Source organism: Salarias fasciatus, chromosome 3 (assembly GCF_902148845.1).
Source record: "Salarias fasciatus chromosome 3, fSalaFa1.1, whole genome shotgun sequence".
NCBI lineage: Eukaryota > Metazoa > Chordata > Actinopteri > Blenniiformes > Blenniidae > Salarias > Salarias fasciatus.
In genome coordinates, this window is record NC_043747.1 from 12,343,466 (window position 1) to 12,364,745 (window position 21,280).

The 21,280-nt window shown below is 44.3% G+C and overlaps 1 protein-coding gene across 16 annotated transcripts in view; it reads right to left on the minus strand.

The window, feature by feature from the left end:
* Positions 1-21,280, minus strand: part of LOC115385933 (adhesion G protein-coupled receptor L3) — a 157,468-nt gene that overhangs the window by 130,895 nt on the left and 5,293 nt on the right. For all 16 annotated transcript variants that reach the window (XM_030088036.1, XM_030088034.1, XM_030088035.1 and 13 more), the window contains exon 2: positions 1,187-1,400. In XM_030088036.1, the coding sequence (XP_029943896.1) occupies positions 1,187-1,400 (214 nt within the window). The remainder of the gene's footprint in view (positions 1-1,186; positions 1,401-21,280) is intronic.

Here is a 21,280-nt window from a genome sequence, read left to right on the forward strand (position 1 = left end):
AAGATGGACAACATGGATATCCACTCCATTCTTGCCTTGAAGCTCTACATTTTCCAAATCCAGGACTACTTGCTTAAAACCCCAAAACGTGTGTGTGTGTATATATATATATATATTACCTTAATGTTAGCAATCAATTACACTGCAAAAACCAAAGCACAGTAAGACTACACTCTGTCTGCGATGACAAATTGGTGTGCGCGTCCCCGGTTCCTGCACAACAGGGTCATAACTCTGAAAACAAGGCGCACATCCAGCGGCAAGGATCATCAAGCATATTTTTATTTTGACAAATGGCTGATAATGTCTTCACGTTACTCCTAATGAACATTGATTTGAGTCGGCGCGATATTTACGAGCGGGATGGATTAGCAGTCAGGTATGGCGAGGGTTACGTCTGAAGTGGTTTTGCCTCTCGCCGGAATTCCTCAAACTATTATTCTCAAACAAAGACGTGTTTCCGCAACAACACAGCAACCCTGAGTCAGGCTTTCTGTGCTCAGATTTTCCTCATGGGCCAGGTGAAGATTCGCCTGATAATAAAGCACGGTGAGCTGCTGCGTGGACCGTATCTTGATAATTAAATACTTCCGTATGCCGTGAAGTGAACAAGATCAACATATCTTGAGAAGACGTGCGAGAAATAATTCATTTCCTCCAAAACTCGGATGTGAATTAAACCACCTCTCATTAAGTGAGGATTTGCTGATTACGTTTTCAAGACTTTATTCCCGTTAAACACACAACCACTTGACTCAATTACTTACTGGCATAAAACTAATTTTACCCAGGAGTACCTGTGTGCGTACATATTCATAACAGGAAACAATTCTATTCGCCTATTCAGAACGAGAGCAGCAAAAGACTAAATCATGTAACTACAATAAGTGATTATTACGAATAAACACCTAAAATGAGTAAATATTACACACTTTTGCTTGTAGTGCATGTTAACAGGGTGGCCAGGGCATCAGAAACATCTCGACGTACTGCAGTGTCGCTCACATTAGATTCTACTGAATAAAGTCAACTGTACTTTCTAATATTTAGGCGGAATGCTTCTCCTGCTTCAGCTCGCCGCCAACCATTTTCAATACAATCCAATTATATTCACGGCGTGAGGCCATTTATCACAATGTGCGCAGGCGTGTCAGAAAATAACTAATGAACGCGGCGTGTCTTTTACCTCTGAGACATGATCTTGTACGCATCTGGAAGGTAACACCGCGTGTTCTCCATCTGCGCCGGGTCGGCGTCGCAGATCTTGTCGTCGGTGCGGCCGTAGTTGGCGCTCTCGATCATGATGACGTCGGTGCCCGGGCAGCGCAGCTCGATGGGGTAGCTCTCGCACGACAGCTCCCTCCTCACCACCGCCATGGGGATGGGCGCTCGACTGAAGGCTGGGGGAAAAAAAAAAAAAAAAAAAACGAAGAAAAACAAGAGGATTCAGTTCTGGTTAGTTCTGATCGAAATCCAAAAAAAGAAAAAAACTATTCCTGAAGGAGAAGAGAGGAGCAGATGGGAGGACCTGCAATGAAAAGGTCTGACACCGAGTCAGATGAGAAAAGGTTGTCCACCCTTGCCTCCTGAGCGTGGGCGGACGGGACGCCGGGTGTTTGGGAGTGGGAGGACGAGCGAAACCGCTGGGGGGGCCTCGCAGAAGGCGTGCGAGACTGACACCGATCAAACATAAGGAAATACACACAGTGTTTGTTTTTGGTTATTTTTTTTTTTTTTAGGGCTGTGAGAAAATAAACATTCATTACATGGGCATTCAGCTGAGAAATTAGAAACAGACAGAAAAAGCAGAGACAAAGAAACCCACAGCACAACTGTGTGTCGAGTAAATTGCTACAATTTCCCCCCGGAGTGGAATCTATAAATCATAAGAGCCGCCGCAGCGCTCTTTGTATTTTGAGGTGATACAAAGCACTCCGGTTAGGCAAGACGCTGAGGGGTCAATAGGTGGTGTTTGCCGCCAGACACGGCCGAGAGCCGGTTTGGCAAAAAAAAAAGAAAAATCCTGTTTCGCAGCGGAGCCAAAATGGCCGAGAGGGCAGAGCGGCGGCCGTCCGGAGGTTTGCCGCTTCCCGTCTCTTTTGACACCGGGGCACGCACGCACGCCCACGGACGTCTGCGGAGGCTCGCGGGCGGGGAGGAGCATGTGCGCAGCAGACTGGAGAGGGTCTGTGTTTACAGCGGGAATAAAAAATGAGCGTGAAGCGTAAACACTGGGCCGGGCGACGGCGGGGAGGACCGCGGCAGCTCCGCGTTTCTATAAACACCGCGTCGAGGCCGCGCACGACGCGGCGTGAAGGAGACATTTATCTGCTGGGAGAGGTGCGGAGAGAGGGAACGCACATGTGGAATGAGAGCTGGAGATATCCCCTGAAATCAATATCATGATTAATTGCTGCACTTCTCCGAGTAGGAACAATAAACTTGCTGTAGGAGTTTTATCAATCCCATGCATGGAACAAAAAGAAAAAAAAAACATTTATTTAATACATTTACCAGGTAAGACATTTCAACGCCATCAATTTGATCTTCAAAACTCAGACCAAATAGTTTTTTAACTTTATAATTATATCACATGATTGTTATTAGCAGATAAAATTGGCAGAGTTGCCATGGAGATAATCAAAATTCTATTTTATTTTTTAATTTGCAAATCTGAACATCTTTGTTTTGAATGCCATCCCATTGAAAGCTCCCAAAAAGCTCCTGAACAGCCACTCAGAGCGCTGCAAGGATAATGTGTTTTTTTTTTTTTGCAGGACACTCCAGAAACATCTTGTTCCCTCCGCCACAAAAAGCTAATGGGATTGTTCCACTGGGTTTTGGATTGCTGTGTACGACACGGCGTGCGATCACCAAAAGTTTGTGACTTACTTATGATTTAGGTGAGTTAAGCAAGGAGTTGAACACCAGTAAGATGGTCTGTGAAGCCGAAACGCGACTGAACGGTTGGTTGAAAATATCATGGATTCAAACCAACAGTAGCAAACCTGTACATATTCGACAAATCAAAGGGAGCGTGTGTGTGCGTGCGTTGACCTATCATTCACCCCCCCAGTCAGCTGGGATCAGATTAAGCCCCCCCATGTAGTCCCTTAAATTGGATGTCGTGAAAACTCTAGATGCACTGCCGGATGGTTAAATCCATTAAACAGATCAAACCAACGGATTGGAGTTGGTTAGAAATTTGCCGACGATTATCATCTGGGGGGGGAAAAACTCATATCTGTTGCAGTGTGTGGCACTGTGTACGGTCTGTGCAGCACTGGAGGTGGATTCGAGCTTTCATTTACAGATCTCTCCAGGTACGCTGGAGTTTATGGGTACAGATGCGGCGTTTCTCTCCACGCAGGCTCTTCCCGGCTCTCCAGCTTTATTTAACTTAAGCTGACAGGTCATGTTTAATTGCACGCTTTAAAACTGCCCCGCGCAATAACGTCAACCTGACTCTTTGTGTAATCCTGGACTGACTCAGGGATGTGGAGATCAAGGCCCGGTGGGGTGCGGCGCGGCGGGGGAGGGGGGGGAGTTACACCATCTGTTACCAGGGCCTTTGTTCTCGTTGCCGGAGATGGTTCTTCGTGACTCTGGCGGTACGTACGAAGGTCAAAGCGGAATCAATGTGGACGTATCGGACGCCTTCGCGACGCGTCACGTCGAAGAGTTTCGCGCCGCGCTCTAACTTTCGACAAGCCGCGGCGGAGTCATTTTCAGGAGGGCATATAATCTCCACTATTTTCTGTGTTTGAAAATCATCCAGGTACCACTTTTCATCTGGCCTTGAAAATAAACAGAGAGAAGGGGGGGGGAAAAAAAGAAAAACACAAAAGGCGAGCACTGAGGTGAAACAGCAAAAAGAAGCCTCTCATTATTGTGTCAATTCATTTTTGTCTCATAAATCACTCAAACCCCAAAACACGAGCGCACTCTTGCCATTGAAACATCACAGATTGGAATAATTATACTCAGTGTGGTGATGAAAGCCATCAATTATCTTTCTCTTAATGGGAGATTTAGTCCGCCTCCTGGAAAGTGCTGCTGTGCGGATCACACCGAACTTGGTTGGAAATGACAATAGCGGTGGAAAAAAAAAAAAAAAGGGGGATAGCGCAGGATGACAGAGGCAGGTACTTTCAGATGAAAGGCAAGAGTGTAATTAGCTTCGATTGAAAAGACCAACTGTGTATTGATCCTAATGATTTCATGTGTATTTTTTTTGTGTGAAACAAACAAAATAAAACAGTAAAAAAAAAGCTCAATTTAATGACTGTGAAAGCTGGTATCATTACCCCTGATCAACTGATTTGTATGTTTCGCTGCGAAACCTCAGAAAAACCTTGTAACGCTATCTCGCCAAAGGGCTCAGTTGATGCCGGCATCCCCAAAAGAAGCATTAAATAAACATCAGAGCGCGGCCGACGCGGCGCCGCCGCCAACACGGGCGACCAGCAATCCTCTAATGCGAGCGAGTAAACGCGTGCCAGTGATGTCTCGGATTACCCGGCCAGTCAACAACCCTGGTGTAATTACATTTGTGCCCAGAGGCGCTGATTGATGGAGCTCATATTCCTCAGGTGGCCCCCGGAAAGCGTCCCCGCCCGCTCTCGAAACGTACAGCCGCCTCTACCTGAGCGCACATCATCGTCGGACCTATTGAAAATCGAAATAGTCTTATTGAAAGTCCATCCTTTTTTCTTTTTTTTTTTTCCAAGTATCCCATGTTCAATTCACTTCATATTGCTTTCTCCCTCTGCAGCTACTTCACAGGCCCATTTATATGCAGTGTGTATCGCTTTTTTTTTTCTTTTTTTTTTTCCCCTTTCCTCCACTGCAGATCCTCCCTGGGTAATTCCTTTGACAAGTGCACTGCTGAATATGAAAAAAATAAATAAAAATAAAATAAAGAAGTAGTTGTTTGGAGGAGAGTGAGCCGTAGTGGTCACGCCGGATCCTTCCGTTAATCACGACGCTCGCAAATGACATAACTCACAAATGAATTTTTTTTTTTTTTTTTCAGAAAACGCAATTACTCACCAAAAAGGGCAGCAGAAAGGTCAGGGAGAAAAATGGTCATTTGGAAAATGTCGCACCCCCGCAGAGCTTTTAAAAATCACTCCGAGGGGGGAAAAAGCTTTGGAGTTCTGCTTGTGGGTGTGACGGCGGTGGAAGTAAGTAGGAAAAACAAAAAAAAAAGATCAGATTCGAAAAGCATATTCTTGGGTCAGTGACACAGAGCCGGGACCCCATTACCTTCCCCGAACCTGCAGGTATTAAAGCAAGGACTTTATAAAAAAAAAGAAAAGAGGAACAATGACATTTAAAAGTCATCACTGCTAACAAAGCGCGGGCCTCTGGGGACTTGTTTTTCATTTCATCTCCCAGGAAAACGCGTCCTGGAGACGCAGTTAAGGTCGGCCACCACACCAAAAATTTTACAGCAAATCCCACTAAGTGAGCCTCCGTCTCTGAGGATAAACAGATGTTTGGGACGGGCCGCGGCTCCAGACGAGAGCGGCGCGCTTTTACGATCGTTTCCAGGCTGCAGCTGAAGTGGGTGAGCTCAGACACAACAGATAATTTCCCAATAATCGTTCTCTCTGCAATTAGGCAGAGTCTGGCAAAGGGCCAAGTATGATCCGGGCTGTTAATATTTGACAATATAATACTTTATACTCAATTTGAAGCTGAATTTGCCTTGCAGTTAGAATGAAGGGAAAACTTAGTGAGGGGAAAGGACGAGTAGTCTTATCTGAATTGTTGCGAGATGGATGGAAAGTGGGAGGATGAGATGGAGAGAGAGCTGATTCGACAGATCAAATGTCTGGTTTTCCATCGAGAATCGCTGGACGGGTCCCGGCCGCCAGAGCAGGTGATTAATTAGAGCATGAATCTGGATCCCGTTATTTGATTAGACCAATGGGAGGCTGTCGCAGCGACTGCTCATTTCGCATTTTGCAACAAATGACGTCTTCTGGTGGACGGCAGGCGGCGGCGGTGGAGGGGTTGAGGGGTGGGTGTAGAAGTCACTTGCAGGATTACTTTGCAACAACACGGAGGAATCTCAGCGAATTGTGACTCGGGGGCAGTAAGAAAGAATAAAAAAAAAAGTAAAGTATAGCGTTTTCAATAATGCATGAGGGATTATTTGTCTTGAAGTGAGAAACAGTTCAGGCAAATTGTTCCCCCAAATACATTCCGTTTACATATGGCCCAAAGGAAGGGAAAAATCTCAAAGGCGTTTTACAACAGAGAGCAAAATTATCCAGGAACTTAACCGTCAATGAGCTTAAACGAGCATTTAAACAGCGTCAAGACGACAACGTGTGTTGGAAGAATGTAAGGCCGAGACATGGGAGCCATTCGTAGGCTAGAACTCAGTGGAACAATAAATAGGAACATGTGGATTTTCATTTTATGTACTAGCAATGTCAGAGAAGACAGGGAGGTCACTGCACATCCAGTTGCAGAAGTGACAAGGCTTTCCCCTTATTTTTTAACAGCTTTTGGGGTGATCGACAAATCCAGCAGTACAAAGCATGAACGCGCTGCCCAGCTGATGTGGTCTGCAAACTCCAGCTTATTGAAACGTTTCAAACCGGACCGGAGGAAACACCTCTGCACTGATGAATTCATTAGCGGAGCGCAGGAGCGATCATGACAAACTCCTCACATCGACTTGATGCCTTTTGACACTTTGACCAATAATGCTGCTAAGCACAATTAGCATTACTCACCGTGACAGGGCCCAGATATCCATTCAACACGTCCAATGAACGAGCCATTTGTTTTGCTCGCGCTTGCATCCGCTGACACACATTTGAAACCATTAATTGGCAACACACCACGTACCGGCGAATTCCAGCAGAGTCGAAAGACTGATGGTGGGCTTTTCTTTTTTTTTTTTTTCAAACGCACGTTTTAAACCGTCCGTCAAACGGCCCGTGATGCCTAGAGGGAAATCAGCTCTTCGGTGTGAACAAATTAGCTGGGAGGTAAATGGACGGAGCGTCGGTAACACAGCACTGCGGCGAGCTGGATCGGCCTCATCGCGTGGCGGACGCCGCTTGTTTTCCAACCAGCTTCCGCTGATGAAATCCATAAGATTGTACTCATTCCCAAGCAGCAGAGCACTGCCTCTTTTTTTATTTATTTTTTCCTTATCACTGTAACGACATATCGACACAGTTAAAGTTAATAACTGTGAAAGTTAATAAACTGGTCTCTGGATGGAGGGAAATCTGCCGAGCACAGCAGCTTCTTTTCCCCCACTGTAAAATACTTCCAGTCGACAGAAACCTCATGTTTGCACACACACACACACACATACACACACACGGAACAAACACAAGTACCCTGCCATCACTTCATAAAGGCTTGATTCACAAACTCACAACACAAGGGTGAAGAGTCTTCCCATCCGGCGAGCACTTTCATTTAATTAATCACTACTTCAATTCATTAAGTGCAAAGGCATGACAAGGAAAAAAAAAAAACAGGAGATGGAAAGCAAGTCTGTTCATCAAGGTCTAATGTTAAAAAACACTTTGGTGTTCAAATTACAACATTAGATCCTGAGGTCGAATTCACTAAAGCTCAAGAGGAAACTGGTTTTATCTAAATTTTGTTAAAAAAAAAAAAAAAAAAACTTTAGAGACTGTTTTAGAATTATTAGATACAAGTTAACCAAACACGGTGTAAAAAGGAAAAGAAAAACATACTGCTTTAGTAGAACTGTCAAATAACGTTCCATCGTTTACATGATTAACAACTGGCTGCACAATAAAGTTAAATAAACAGTTTCAATCACTGAAAACTTATAGATTTGCATCCTTTTTCTTTTAGATATGGATTTAACACGATGCTGCAGCCTACAGTCAGTTTTACTGCTCATAAACTGTAACGTGGCATCACATAAACGTGGTCACGTTGCATCCAGGTCAGTAGGTCATCTCGCTCCGGGTCTTAATAAGCTTAATAAAGACACGGAACTCCAGTAAAGAATTATATTGAGCTTGGAGAAAAAGTCCTCAACGGTTGACACTCGTCAAATAACTGCCCTTTGTCTTGACCTTAACACACCAGCTGTGACGAGGTCATTGTTTTTCTTCAATATGTTGTGTCTGCTACACTTACGAAATTTGTTGGAAAAAAAAAATGAAATTAGAATTTGTTTAATGACTTGGTGGACCGGATTGGAGCCTCTTTCGGCCCTGTGGTGGTCCACAGGCCTCATGTTTAACGCCCCTGACTGCCTTCCATCAGCTAAGTGCAGCCCTGTCAGACGGCCCGGGCTGCCGGTGAGCCTGCCGAGCGGCCGGCTGCCGTGGCGGCGGCTCGCGACAGCGATCCGGGCTTCGTTCGGCTCTCGTCGTGTTTGACATCGTTTTTCCGATTCCTCTCCTTTTCACTGCCTCCTCCCTCCTCTCCCGAACCCACCCACATCACTCAGGGGAACATCTCAGCCAAGACTAATGCACCTTGGCCCCCACCTACTGTACCGTGCCTCCTGGGCTAAAGTGAACACAATCCCTACCTCACACACACACACACACTCTGACACACAGAGCTCTTAGAGCAGGTATGACTCAACATGCCCCGATAGTACCACATGCCCCGGTGGTAATTGAGGTCAAAGAAAAGAAACAACAGGCTGATTTTTGTCTTGTGTAAGGGGGAAAGAGGTCTTTCTCCCGACTCTTCTTTTACAACACATCATCACGTTACCGCCTGGCGGCAGACTGCAGGCGAGAGCTCGGCTAAGTTTAGCGACGGGAACCGAGACGCACTGCAGGGCAACGGTACTAATGTGAAGTTCTCAGAGGAGGGAAAAAAAAAAAAGGTTCATAAGAGAAGATAAATGAGAAACACATGAAAATGGGGCTGCATGATTAAGAAAGAAAATGACTTAAACAGGGTTTTTATGGGTTAATGACTTCAAAATCCACACTAAATGTACAGACATATTTCATGGATCATGATATCCATTTAATAACATTTGAATTAACAAATGATTTAGATTTTTTTTTTCTTTGCTCCTTTACATTTGCTGCAAAAACACATTACGGTATATACAGTGAAAATCATCTGGAAAAAAATCTTGACTTATAGGCTGACTACTTCACTTTTATTTTTCCTTGATTAATTAAACTGTGTCAATCTTATTTGCCCTCTTTGTCAGTTCAAGACTAATGTTTCTATTCTGCAGAGGCATCATTTACTGTCTCCAAAAGGAAAAATAGGAGAAAGTTCAACTCCTGGGTGTTCTGCACAATTTCAAAAACACCATCCGTCAATGGTCGATTCCACTTCATTGAAATCTGCGTTTTGAGGGGTCTGGGGCCGATCGCAGTGAGCTACGGGTGAAGACAGACATGTGTACAATCACAGGGCGAAGACCAGACTAACGGATTTTTAAATATGAAAGAAAAGACAGAGACGGTCCCAAAGCACGGAGAGACTGACATCATGTAATTATGCGCTTGTATTTATCACCAATCACGTCATTACTGCGCCTAAAACTTCCCTCCCAGCGCATGTTGCTCAAGTCTGGAAGGAAACCAGGAGAAAAGCCACACAGACACGAAGAGAACATGCAAACTCCAGGACGTCCTCACCGTGAGGCCAAAGTGCTCGCCGCTGCGCTCACTCTGTCAAAATCCCACCGTATCGAAACAAAATCTAACACAAATCCATCCAAATGAGGTGAAAATGTGCTGAATCTCAGCAGGCCTGTCAGGCGGGCACCTCCCTCTAACTGGTGTTTCATCAAGTCTGGCCGGCAGCACCTCGGGGACGGCTCAGCCGCAGCTCCGGCATCCCATTACTGCCTCCCCTTAATCCCCCGCACTCACCAGCTCGGCCCGATCTGCTTTTCATCAAGTCATCGGCCGGGACGGACGCCTAAAACATCACCAGGCACCGCGCTTTACACAGTAATGACACGGCTGGTACAGCAGAGGTCGATTCCTCGAAGCGACCGCATTCGGCCAAAGAAAAATACAACTTTCACCTCCTGACAGATAAGACATGTGTAAAATATCACTGAAAAGTGGCGAGAATTAAAATGAAAGTTGCTCAAATCCACATTTATGTTTTCTTTGAGTGCGAGTCAAGCGTGTGTGATTTGTGTGTTTTTCTTAATATGAAAAGTGGTGTGTTCGAAGCCAGTTATTGTAAGGAGGGTTGTTGTCGGCATGCGAACCAAGGTCAGAGCGGCTCCCCAGCAGGACCACAATAGCCTTGCCTATGACATCTTTCTTTGGATTAAAACGTATGAATATCAAACAAGTCAAGGCGCTTCTTTGTAGTCGCTCCTCGTCCCAATGAGCTTTCGCAACTTCTTTTTACATAAAAACCAATTAACTTGCGCACAAACTGACGTATATGTACATATGAGTGTATTTCCGCTCATTCAAAGACATTCATTAAATGGGAAAGTATAGCATTGTACAAAGTCTTTTCAAGTGAAATATATATATATGACTGAATACCCAGAAAATGTGTTTTCTTGTACTGAATAAGAAAACCAGGCAATATCGCTGTCGGAATGGATCCCCGGGGCTCGTCTTATTATAGCTTTATTAATAGTGCTGCGCTGAGAGCAAATGGAGCTGAACTCCAACACTAACACAATGGCCGGCAGGTTAGCGCTCCGCCCGCTCCCCGCTACAAAAGTGATAATAACTTTTTTTTTTTTTTTTGCTTTTCGACACAATGGGACTTGTGCGCCTGTTGATCACTGAGTTGATCCCAATCAGTTGGCACAACGGCGAGATGAGCGCGCGCCACAAGAACACATACAATAGTCTGTAATTTGTCACAGCCCGATGTAAAAGAGATAGAAAAAAAATCATTTACATGATGCTGCACATTGGTTGTTGATGAAATCTGAAAATGGAATTTCCTTATATATTTGTCACAGAGGCAGGATGAAAAATTCCGCCCTTATTTGGAGCTTGCAGGATGCGAAAATGAGCTTCGTTTTTTTTTTTTTTTTTTTAACTTTCTTAATTTTATGCCATTTGAAGACAAAAACAGGAAATTGAAGCCCGCTCTCACAGCATCCTTGTGCAAACTCGTTTGCATCCTATTTTATCAAAAGATTCCTCACACGAGGTCCCAGCACTTTGAATTACACTGCAGTGATTTGTTTTCTGTGGTGGAGCGCGCTCAGAAATAAACCTACGCCAATTCTCTTCCTTGTGAGTGTATGATTTTCTTTTCTTTTTTTTTTTTTTCAAACTGCAGTGTAATATCCGAGGGCAAAAAGCATGAATTAATACCAATTAGAGCTTGCTGTTGTAATGTTTACTTACATAATGAAGAACAAAAAACTTATTTAAATGAGAAAATTAAAATGTAATTTCATGCATATGCATCTGTTGTGATTCCAGGTTAACTAAGACATTACCTGACACTGTTCCATTACTGGAGAGAGTGGAGTCCCCCTTTCCTGAAAAACAGGGGGAATCGGGCACGCAGATACACAAAGCAGCTCCAGTTTCTCATTCAACCGTTGGCTCCAAAGAGTCAAGATAATTTCCACACATCCAGCGGACGATAAAGCTGGTTTGAGCCATATATGCATGCACGCATACTAAATCCCTTAAAGGTAGACTTTAAAAAGGCTTTTGAACGAGCGCAGATAAGAGTGCGATGAAGGGCGGAGGCAGTCGGGTGGGGGGGGGAAGGGGGATTGCCCTATATAACGTAAGAACCTGATAGGTGATGAAATTTGATGTACTGGATGGAATCAGCAGATTAAAAAAACGGCTTCTCTCGTGAGTTCTTCGCGAGTGTTTGCGGGTTTGCAGACCCTACATTACCCACTGGGTGTTTCTCTGCTGTCTGGCTCGTACACAAAGTGACACTGTCCAAGGAAGACTTCTTTTAATATTTTTTTTTCTTTTTTTTTTTTTTTTTTTTTTAATTTAGGCCCCCTTGCTGGCTTACTTTCACCTCCTTCCTACTGAGCTACAGCAGCGCCGGCAGGGTGTAGCGCTGACTCCATCGTCCCGCGGGCGCGCCCAGCCCATCCTGTGGAACACTCCCAGACCGCTGTGCACATTCAGGAGAAACGGAGCCGACTGAAACTATCTTAACACAGTCGAATGTGTGGGTGACGCTGTTGCAAAAAGTAGATTTGTGAAGAAAGGAACACAAAAAAAAAAAGAAAAAAAAGTGAGACACAAAAATCTACTGTTTTAAATTTGAAGGGGGAAAAAAAAAAGTGATTTCTCAACCACCCACGGAGTGAGAAACGATCTCATTCCGCATGTATGCAATCAAGACGTCGCTGCCGAAATTAGCCGGGGTGGCTACGCCGCATCCGAGAAACGCGACTATGATGATCTCCTTTGATCGTCTCTTCTCTCGCATTGAAAATGGCAGGTATCAGACGCAGGGTTTCATTGTGCGGCGATAATGAGCGCCGAATATGCATGAAGCAACGTGTACGCATCCAGTCATCTGGCGGCGACTCCTAACATGTGGCATATTGTGATCTGACAACAAGCATAGGATGCATGAAATAGCAAGGAATGTGAGATTTTGAGGCGACGCGTGCCTCGCACGGATTCACGGAAGCAGGTGCAGAGCTGTGAGGTGTGATAGCGTTTCACTTCGACAAAGGCTGGCACCTCAAATAACAAGTAATTTATTTGGTAAACCTGTTACTGGGAAACAGAGGCCAGAGAGATAATTTAGAGGCTGCGCCGCTGCCAACGACCGCAAGTTTCTTCAGCCTCGGAAACTTTGAGCGCTCAGGAAAAAAATCATTTCAAGTTTGTTTCCCATTGATTAACCTGATTGTGGCTTTAAGGTGATCAGCTTGCAACAGAAAACCACGGCACAGTTATCATTTCAAGTTAGACTCAACTCCATGGACCTGTTATACCTGCTGTACTTTGAACTGAAGGTGCAGAACAAACAAAATTTAAACATGGCCCATAACAGAAGAATTTAATTATTACTATTCTCTATCATTGGTTGCTAGACAGTGGTCACCAACCATTTTCCAGTATATGACACAAGAGGAATCTATGAAGAGAGACAAAAACACAAAGCAAGTTGTTTTAGTTTATTTTATTTCTTTTAATAAGTCATATTAAAAGTATATTTTTCATATCAAATGCTGTTTAATTTTTAGTTTTTTTTTTTTTTTTTTTGCTTAAAATGTTGCCTTTATGCAGTTAGTTTGATGTAAATGTTTCACTTTACGCCCAATTTCCTGGGTATTCATTACAATGTTACGTTATCCTTCTGATTTAATTTTTGTCAACATCTCATTGAAGCATCCTGTGACTCCATTTATTCTAATTTGTCTTCATTTGACCTTATTCCAACTTATCTTGTCATCATATGCCAAAGAGTATTTATGGTATTTAAAAAGAAAAAAAAAGTAAACTATTATGCAAAGGAAACCGTATGAAGAGTATATACATGACAAATAGAGAACATATGGCTGTATTGCACAAAAAATGTATGTAAAAAAATAAGTAATTTCTCTCTGGGATTAATAAAGTATATTCATTCTATGATATTTTATTCCACCATATTTTGAGTGTTAGTTGCTGGAATTACAAAACCATTTCATGTAAATCTGGACCACATAAAGAAAAACAACGCTTTGGTGAAAAAGTTAACAATGAGGCGTCTGTCTCTGGGGTGACAAGGTTTCACTTCCTGGTTTCTGCTGTGACCATGGAAACAGCGTCAACAACCTCAGGACATGAAGCACCTCATAAATGTAACCATCATTTGTTGAAGGTTTCTACATTCCCTGGTGGCTCGAGCCTTCAGCACGGACCTCCTCGCTTCCAGCCTGCTTCTTTTGACACTCGTTTCTTCTTTTTTTTTTTTACCATGACCCCACACAAAATGCGCCCCATTGTGCGGCGCGAACGCGCAGCTGAGAAACATCTGCAGTGGGCCTATAAAAAAATGGCATGCTGTATTGTGCGATGCCGCCGCCTGCTGCGGAGTGACATCGCTCACTCTGCCTCTCCAGTTTCAGGCTTTTCCTCGGCCCATCTCGTGGCAGAGAAAGGAGCGTATTATCACGGTGAAAACGGATCTCCTTCCTACCCCTCCTCCGAAGCCCCTCGCTTCCCACCACCAAACGAGGGGCAGTGATCGCGGAGACAGCGTATATATGTGTGTGTGTGTGTGTGTGTGTGCTGACATGCATTAATATGTGTGCAAGCAGTGGGAGGCAGAAAGGGAGTGCACCACTGGGGAATGTGCACCTGCAATTTTTCTCATTTGACACAGTTGGTCTTTTGTAGGGTCCGGAGCACAGGGGTTGGGGGGGGGGGGGGGGGTGTCTGTGGAAGTTATGGCTCCTGCCCTCGACCCCCACCTTTTGAGGAGAAGACATCTTCACTGTGGCGTTTCCCAATCTCTGAGACTGGGTCAACCGAATTCAACAGATGAATTCAGGTTTTATGACTTCAGATTTATAAACAACGCCTGGGAAACAGTAGATCCACAAGGGTCACATTAAAAAGATGTTAAAGCGTTGCTAAATGTGCTTATTAATGTCTTCATTTAGACACCTGGGGATTATTATCAAGCCAAGAATGAAAAAAACAAGAGAGAGATTAGCGGAAATAAGCCAAAGTTTGGATCATCCTCTCAAATTGGGAAGGAATTTTACAGAGCTCTCAACCCTAAATGTATTATAAAGAGGTAAAATCTCAACCTTGCAGCTCTGCAGCGATGTGAGGAGAATTAACGAGGCTTAATGCGGTTTCAGCTTCGTATTCAGGCGAGATATAGATGAAATTATGATGTTGAATTGATTATTATGGATATTTAGGATCGGCTGCTTGGGTTTTTCCTTCATTTCCGGTGCTTTCAAAGTGTCATGTCAGGACAGAGTGTGAAGCGGGACACTTGAATCGATCCATCAGTCAATCAGTCCAGCAGTCGATCCTGGCCGTCTCGGAATTTAAGACCTCTTTAATGCTTGAGTCGCGTTTTGGCTATCATCTCTTCAAGTTTAATATCGACACCGGTGAAAATGATTTCTCTGCTCAGAAAACTAGGAGGAACTTGGGGATCATTCGGACTTTCAACACAATCCAAATCAAATCTAACCATTATGAAAAACAAAAGAAAGTGGCACAACCTTTAATAGATTTTTGTACACTGAAAATGGCAAAATATAATCACGTCTGAGCAGATAATTCCCATCATCTTGTGTTTTTGCCATCATAACTCCTTGTCATGTGTCCAGACATCAACATTTGCTTCTAGTGTTGTTTTAAGTGATAAAACTACAAAAAATATGAGGCAGCTTGTAACGAGGCAGACGGATGCCTCAGGCGGAGGGTCAGGGGTTACTTCAGGGAGTATATTTGGTCAGGATATCAGTGATCCATGGCCTAAACTGACGACTCCTCCCGTGTCTAAACAGCTGTGGTGCGATACTGAGGGCGAACTGCGACCCCCCCATGGGCCTTGATACTGTACATGTGCGGAGGCTGCGGTGGGGGGGGGGGCACTGAGGAAGATTTGTGTCCTCGTGTGTGGGAGGGCTTCAGAGTAAGGAGATAAAGCCCAGTGAGTGTGTATATACACTTGCAGTACATAAAATACATAAACCGCACTGTATTCTCCGTCCAGCGCAACGCACTGGAACTGTAAACTACTTGACCCTGGCGTCCGTCCAAACCGGGAGGGCCACGCCGAAGAGCTACCATTACTCTGAGGCTATCCATTCCCCCGCTCTCCTTCCTTTTATTTTAATGAGAGCACAATTAATAAGGAAATGGACCAGCTTCCCAAAGGAGGCTGGATCCACTACAATGGAAGCCTTCTTTTGTCAATGGCTGTATTGAATTCCTCTACAAGGCCACTGGGCCATATTGAAGGCCATCTCTGGTATCGCCGCACCCCACCCCCACGCTACCGCCTCCATATCGCTTCACCCCCTCCCCCAGCTCTCTGAAACACAAGGTCTCATGGGCTAATCTGTGCCACGCTATCATCTGATCCCCTCTATACGCTTTTTTGCTCCAAATGCAGACGTTACAATACTTCATATTGATTCGCCGAGGCGAGCTCGCCACTTACTGTGCACGCTTGGTTTACTCAATGATAAAGCCAAAAGGAAGAGAGAGCGGGGTCCAGCACCACCTCATCCATAATTGGCCGGCCGCGTCCGCGGTGAACTTTAGTTGGAGGCAGAAGGGCATCTGATCTTTGTTTGTGCATGAATGCATTAAAATTCAGCCCACTCGCTCTGGTGCCATGTAGCAGAAGAAAGAGAGATCAAAGAGAACAGCAGCTAATTAATCCTTTTACCCCTTTTGTTTTTCAATTATTCCCTTAGTTGGTCACATAAAGGTGGTATTGCTTCTCTCCGTCCTCTGGGTCACACTAAGGAAAGCACCTGTATTTTCATTCTAAACCTCCAGATTGCTCCCGACAGGCCAGACAAGAGCAACAAAGACTCCTGGTGCACAATGCACGGCCATAATCGAGATTTACACAAATGAAAGCAGAGAGCCCTATTGTACAGATGCCCCTTATTCTACATATTACCTGTACTGTAATACGGTCTTCACTCGTGAAGCGGCTTTGTTGTGGTGGTGACAGGGGGCTATTATGCTGATTTCTTCATCAACAGAAAGTGCCAGTGTAGCTCAGCTGGGAACAACTCATCACTGTTTGCCGTGGTGTGAAAAACTGAAGCCGGAGTACACATTCACAGCTTCAAAGAGAGCTTCCATTGTAAGAAAAACCCGCGTGTTTTAGTGTGCACCACAACTGTAAAATAGGGCCTTACAAAATATTACATAGAGCAAAATAAAATGGATTTGCCACCAAACAGATCGCACCCAAAATCAATTGGAAGAACGCGCTGTTTGCAGGCTGCAGCAGGTTTCTAAAAGAAAAATCATGAAAAGACTTCAGTTTTGGTGAAAAAAGATGTGGTATTCGTGTTTTAGCATGAATAGACTGACAGTGAGAGACATAATACAAATACAAGTGTGCTAAATGTTCAGAGTAGACAGAATTGAAGTTGAGAACTGTTGGAGCAGGTCCTCTAAATGTCCCTAAACGCTGAAGTTCTTGAAATATATGTTCTGACATGCATTACTGTTTCTTTTTTTTTTCCAACTCCAGAACCATTTAAAATGATATGATTGCGGAAATCTCTGTACACTTCAAAAAGCATGTTGCATCAAAGCAACAGAACAAATCCAACATGACGCCAGTGACCGCTGCAGACACACCAGCCAGGACAGAATCTGTCACAGCCTGCATGATGTGTTGGGGTCATCTATTTCCAGAAGTGATGACATAAAAATGTTTACTTTTATTTACTAAAATGATTACAATAAAGCGACATTAAACAGAATGTGAAATTAGTCTAATGTTCCATTCACAGCCACACAAATGGTACTGAATGGCCTTAAATGTGCCCTGCTGAAAACTGCAGAAACCACGAGTTAGTTGTACAGATTGATTTGAAAAATGTTACTCATTCCTTTTAAAGCCCTAATGGCACTGCCTCCGAGCTACATTCCCTTTGAAGTCTCGGCATGCTTTCAAGGAGGTCGACATGTGCAGCTCTTCTTTCTGTACGTTGCCGAGTGTAGATCTCAGCCGGCGAAGTCGACAACTGCTGCAGTTCAAGGTGTGAGTAGCTACACTGGGTTAGAATGTCAGACTGATTTCAGATTCTATCCATCCATTCACCCATCCTCATCTTCTTCACTATAGATCAGTCCAACACAGCGCAAACGGAGAAGTACACACAGTCACATTCACACCCACAGATCATTTAAGGTCAACAATTAACCGGGAAATCAGAATACTTTGCAAATTCCTCCTGTGCATCTGTTGTCAAATGCACCACAGAATGGCCTCCAACTGGAGTCGCTCTGTTTATGTTCTCACAACGAGGCAAGAGTGGGGTCAGTGTACAGTGTCAGACGTCGGGACTGGTAGACGACTCACTTCATTAAAATACACATTAGTGTTATTATTATTACAGTCTCTGCAGTTTAATATCACAAATCAGCATCAGGATACTTTAATAATCCCAGTGGGGAAATTGCTTGTGACAAAGTTGCTCAATGCAACAAAAAAAAAACGTGTAAGATATGCATGTTCATTTCTTGGAAATTCATGGAGACGATGAGGTGCAGAGACCAGTCAGTCAAAAAGATGAGATCAATAGACATAAACCAGATAATGCAGATAAGCAAATAACACTTCTTCCTATTGGCTCTAAATCCTCCCGATCAGCTATTTTCACTCCGAACAAATAAACTCCGCGCCTCCCGTGCATCAGCGTCTGTGACTCAACCCTCTGTATTTAGGGTGCTGCATCCCCATACATTCTCATTACACACCTGCTTGAGCACACTCCGACTGGGGGGAAATGTTGGGCCGTGATGGCTAAAGTGGTTTAAGGCCTTTACATTAAATCGACCATCTCCGGACTCTGTTTTGCAGAGAGCGACGGTGGAATGCTTTACAATACACAGACAGCAGTGCAGTTAACACAGAGAGGGATAATTATTTCTGAGTTAGTATAAGAAGGTTTAAATGAAGGTATAGGATGTGCAATTCTCGTCTTTTATATTGTCAGATTTAGTGAATGGAATCATATCAAATTGGCCTGGGTTAGAAATAAAGCTATTTGTGACACACATATACTCTCTATGGATGGGTAACCCTTAAGCTCCCACACACACATCCATCCATCGAATCATGTTATCAGCAACACGAGCTTTGAAAGGAGAGATTTTAATGAAAGCAATTAGGAAAATGTATATAGTTTAGCCCTCCGGCGTGCTAAATCATGTGCTGCGGCACCAGCAATTCATTATGTGGGTGGCTGGGAAGGACGGTCACAACATGTTTCACTCACAAAGGCACCCGAACCCATGATGGCGGAGGCTTCATGGTGGAAACACTGCTTTGAAGAGAGGGGCTGCTCCCTGCTCGCTGATAGAATTGTGTATGCGGCGCTTTAGTGTGTAACGCTGCGATGTGTAATCATCTGCTCAGCCTGTCACAGCATTTCCCCGCGTCAACGCGATGCAAATGTGTCGCATGTGCACGGATCCACGCATGTATGTGTTTGTTTATTTTCCAGGCGAAGGACGGGAAGCGTAAGCCTGCTTCTATAGGCCTCAAAGTATTGCTGAGAATAGAGCGGTGGGGGGGTGGGGGGGGGATAATTAATTTCACAAATTGAGTAAAGTGCAGGTCGCTGCGTTGCCCCTCTGCATGGCTTCTGTTTGCCCTTCCTGCTCCTCACATTCCGCCCACACCCCAAATTACTGCCTGACCCCTGCTGCTCCAGTGTGGGAAACCCTGTGGTATTGCACGCCCACCGATTTTTGCACTGTGAGCCGGTCCGTGGGGTTACTTAGCAGTTCTGTCTCTCTCTCTCTCTCTCTCTCTCTCTCTGGCTTTCTCTCTGCAGCCTTCAGGACACTGCAAATGTATGCATGCACGGTACGCACGCGCACATTATGCAGCCTAATGTAAACTAACATCCACTGCCACTTGACCTTGCTGTCAATATCTGTCCTCATTAAACACCATTCAGCCAGCTGCAAGTCCACTTTAAATGGCATCATTCAGCGCTTACCAAATTATGCCTGCGCTGCCGGGCTGAGTGAGGCTGGAGTCTAATTCATTTATTTAGAAGATATACACAGGTCCCGGTCCGGACACCTATAAAACATGCAGAGGTATTTAACCCCACCCTGCCATTCTTAGCGTTACTGTCAGTCATTCCTCTTGGGTTGCAAGTTCTGACAGCAATTTGGCAATGTCAAGCGGCCGCTACGGATGCTCTGGGCAGCAAAGGGCATTTTTTTTATTCCCCCATATCAAGCCAGTATTGATTTTTCACTCATTACAGAAGAGCATAAAAGGAGAGGGGGATGTTTGAGCGCCATGCCAAATGCCGAAGAAAATATACAACGTGGACGGAAGGGCTGAAAGAAGAATTCCAATTTTCAACAGGCGATTTGTTTATTTCCGCAAATTTTCGATTTTAACAATGCCTTAACAATGTGAAACCAGCTACAACTGATGGAAGAAACGGAGAAATTAGAATTCAGGATGGAGCTATGAAATAAGCTGGCATCCAAATGACAGCTGTGGAGGCCACCCTTAGGGTAGGTATGAGAAAGAAGTTGACTTTTTTCTTCTTTTTTTTCCCCCCCCAAACTGCAACGCTATTATCTATTTTCAGGGAGCCTTGTGTGGCTTATGGGAAAAGCATAATCCATTCCGAGGAAATAGAGAACCGAAAAAGAAAAAAAGGAAAAAAAAATCTGTTAAAGAATTAAACCCGGGGCATTTTTAGGAATATCATGAAAACCATTTTTAGAGCTATCAAACTTTTATGGAGAAGTCGAGTAACAAAATTATCCAAACTACACCTTTTTCCGAAAATGAATTTATCTGTGACTTGATTAAAATATGTGGCTTTTAACTCCGGCCATCCACAGTAAAGCAATTACACTTCAAAACGCTTCATATTTAGGCTACATTTCAAAGTAAAGTGCTAAGAAAGTACCAAACAGAGGGCAACTGGTACTTTTGCGGCGTCACGCAGACATTTAATCCGCCGAAATCTACATTCCAAGATCCTCTTTGAGCCCGTTCGTATGTATTTTCAAACCCACACTCATGAACATGCTTCATCCGGTGTGAATGAGGCATGCCCTCCTGCACAACCGACTAACAAAATAAATACACAATGAGGCTGAAAATACAAGTTTTCGTCCAGACTGCTCCCGATGCGGCTCGAGGGACGGGGTACGGTGGCCAATCTGGCACCTTGACCCGCGCTGAAACGCTTTAACAGCCGGAGTCGACTGCGGTGAAATCCTGCAGACTTTCGCCGACCCTCACAGGATGAATAATAAAGACTACCGCCTCCACCCCGAGGCTGACATTTGCGGTTTCCAGTGAAATAACTTGTCTGCGTTCCAGTAGTTATGACTGCGGACGTCGGCGTCGGGTATTCGCGTTCTCGTCAGGAGTCACATGACTGAATTCATTGCGAGGGCTTTGATGATCCCCTGTCTTCGTTCACAATTCGTTATCCGCTTTGGTTTGTGATTCAGTTAAAGAAATCATGTCAAAAACATTAGATCCCCTCAGAGGTGCCAAAGGTACACATGTTCCCTACTTAGGTAAAAGCAGAGAACATATGGAAATCACATAAAGGTTCAGTTTCTTAAAGTAAAACTAACAAAAGCACAGATTTTGACATGTT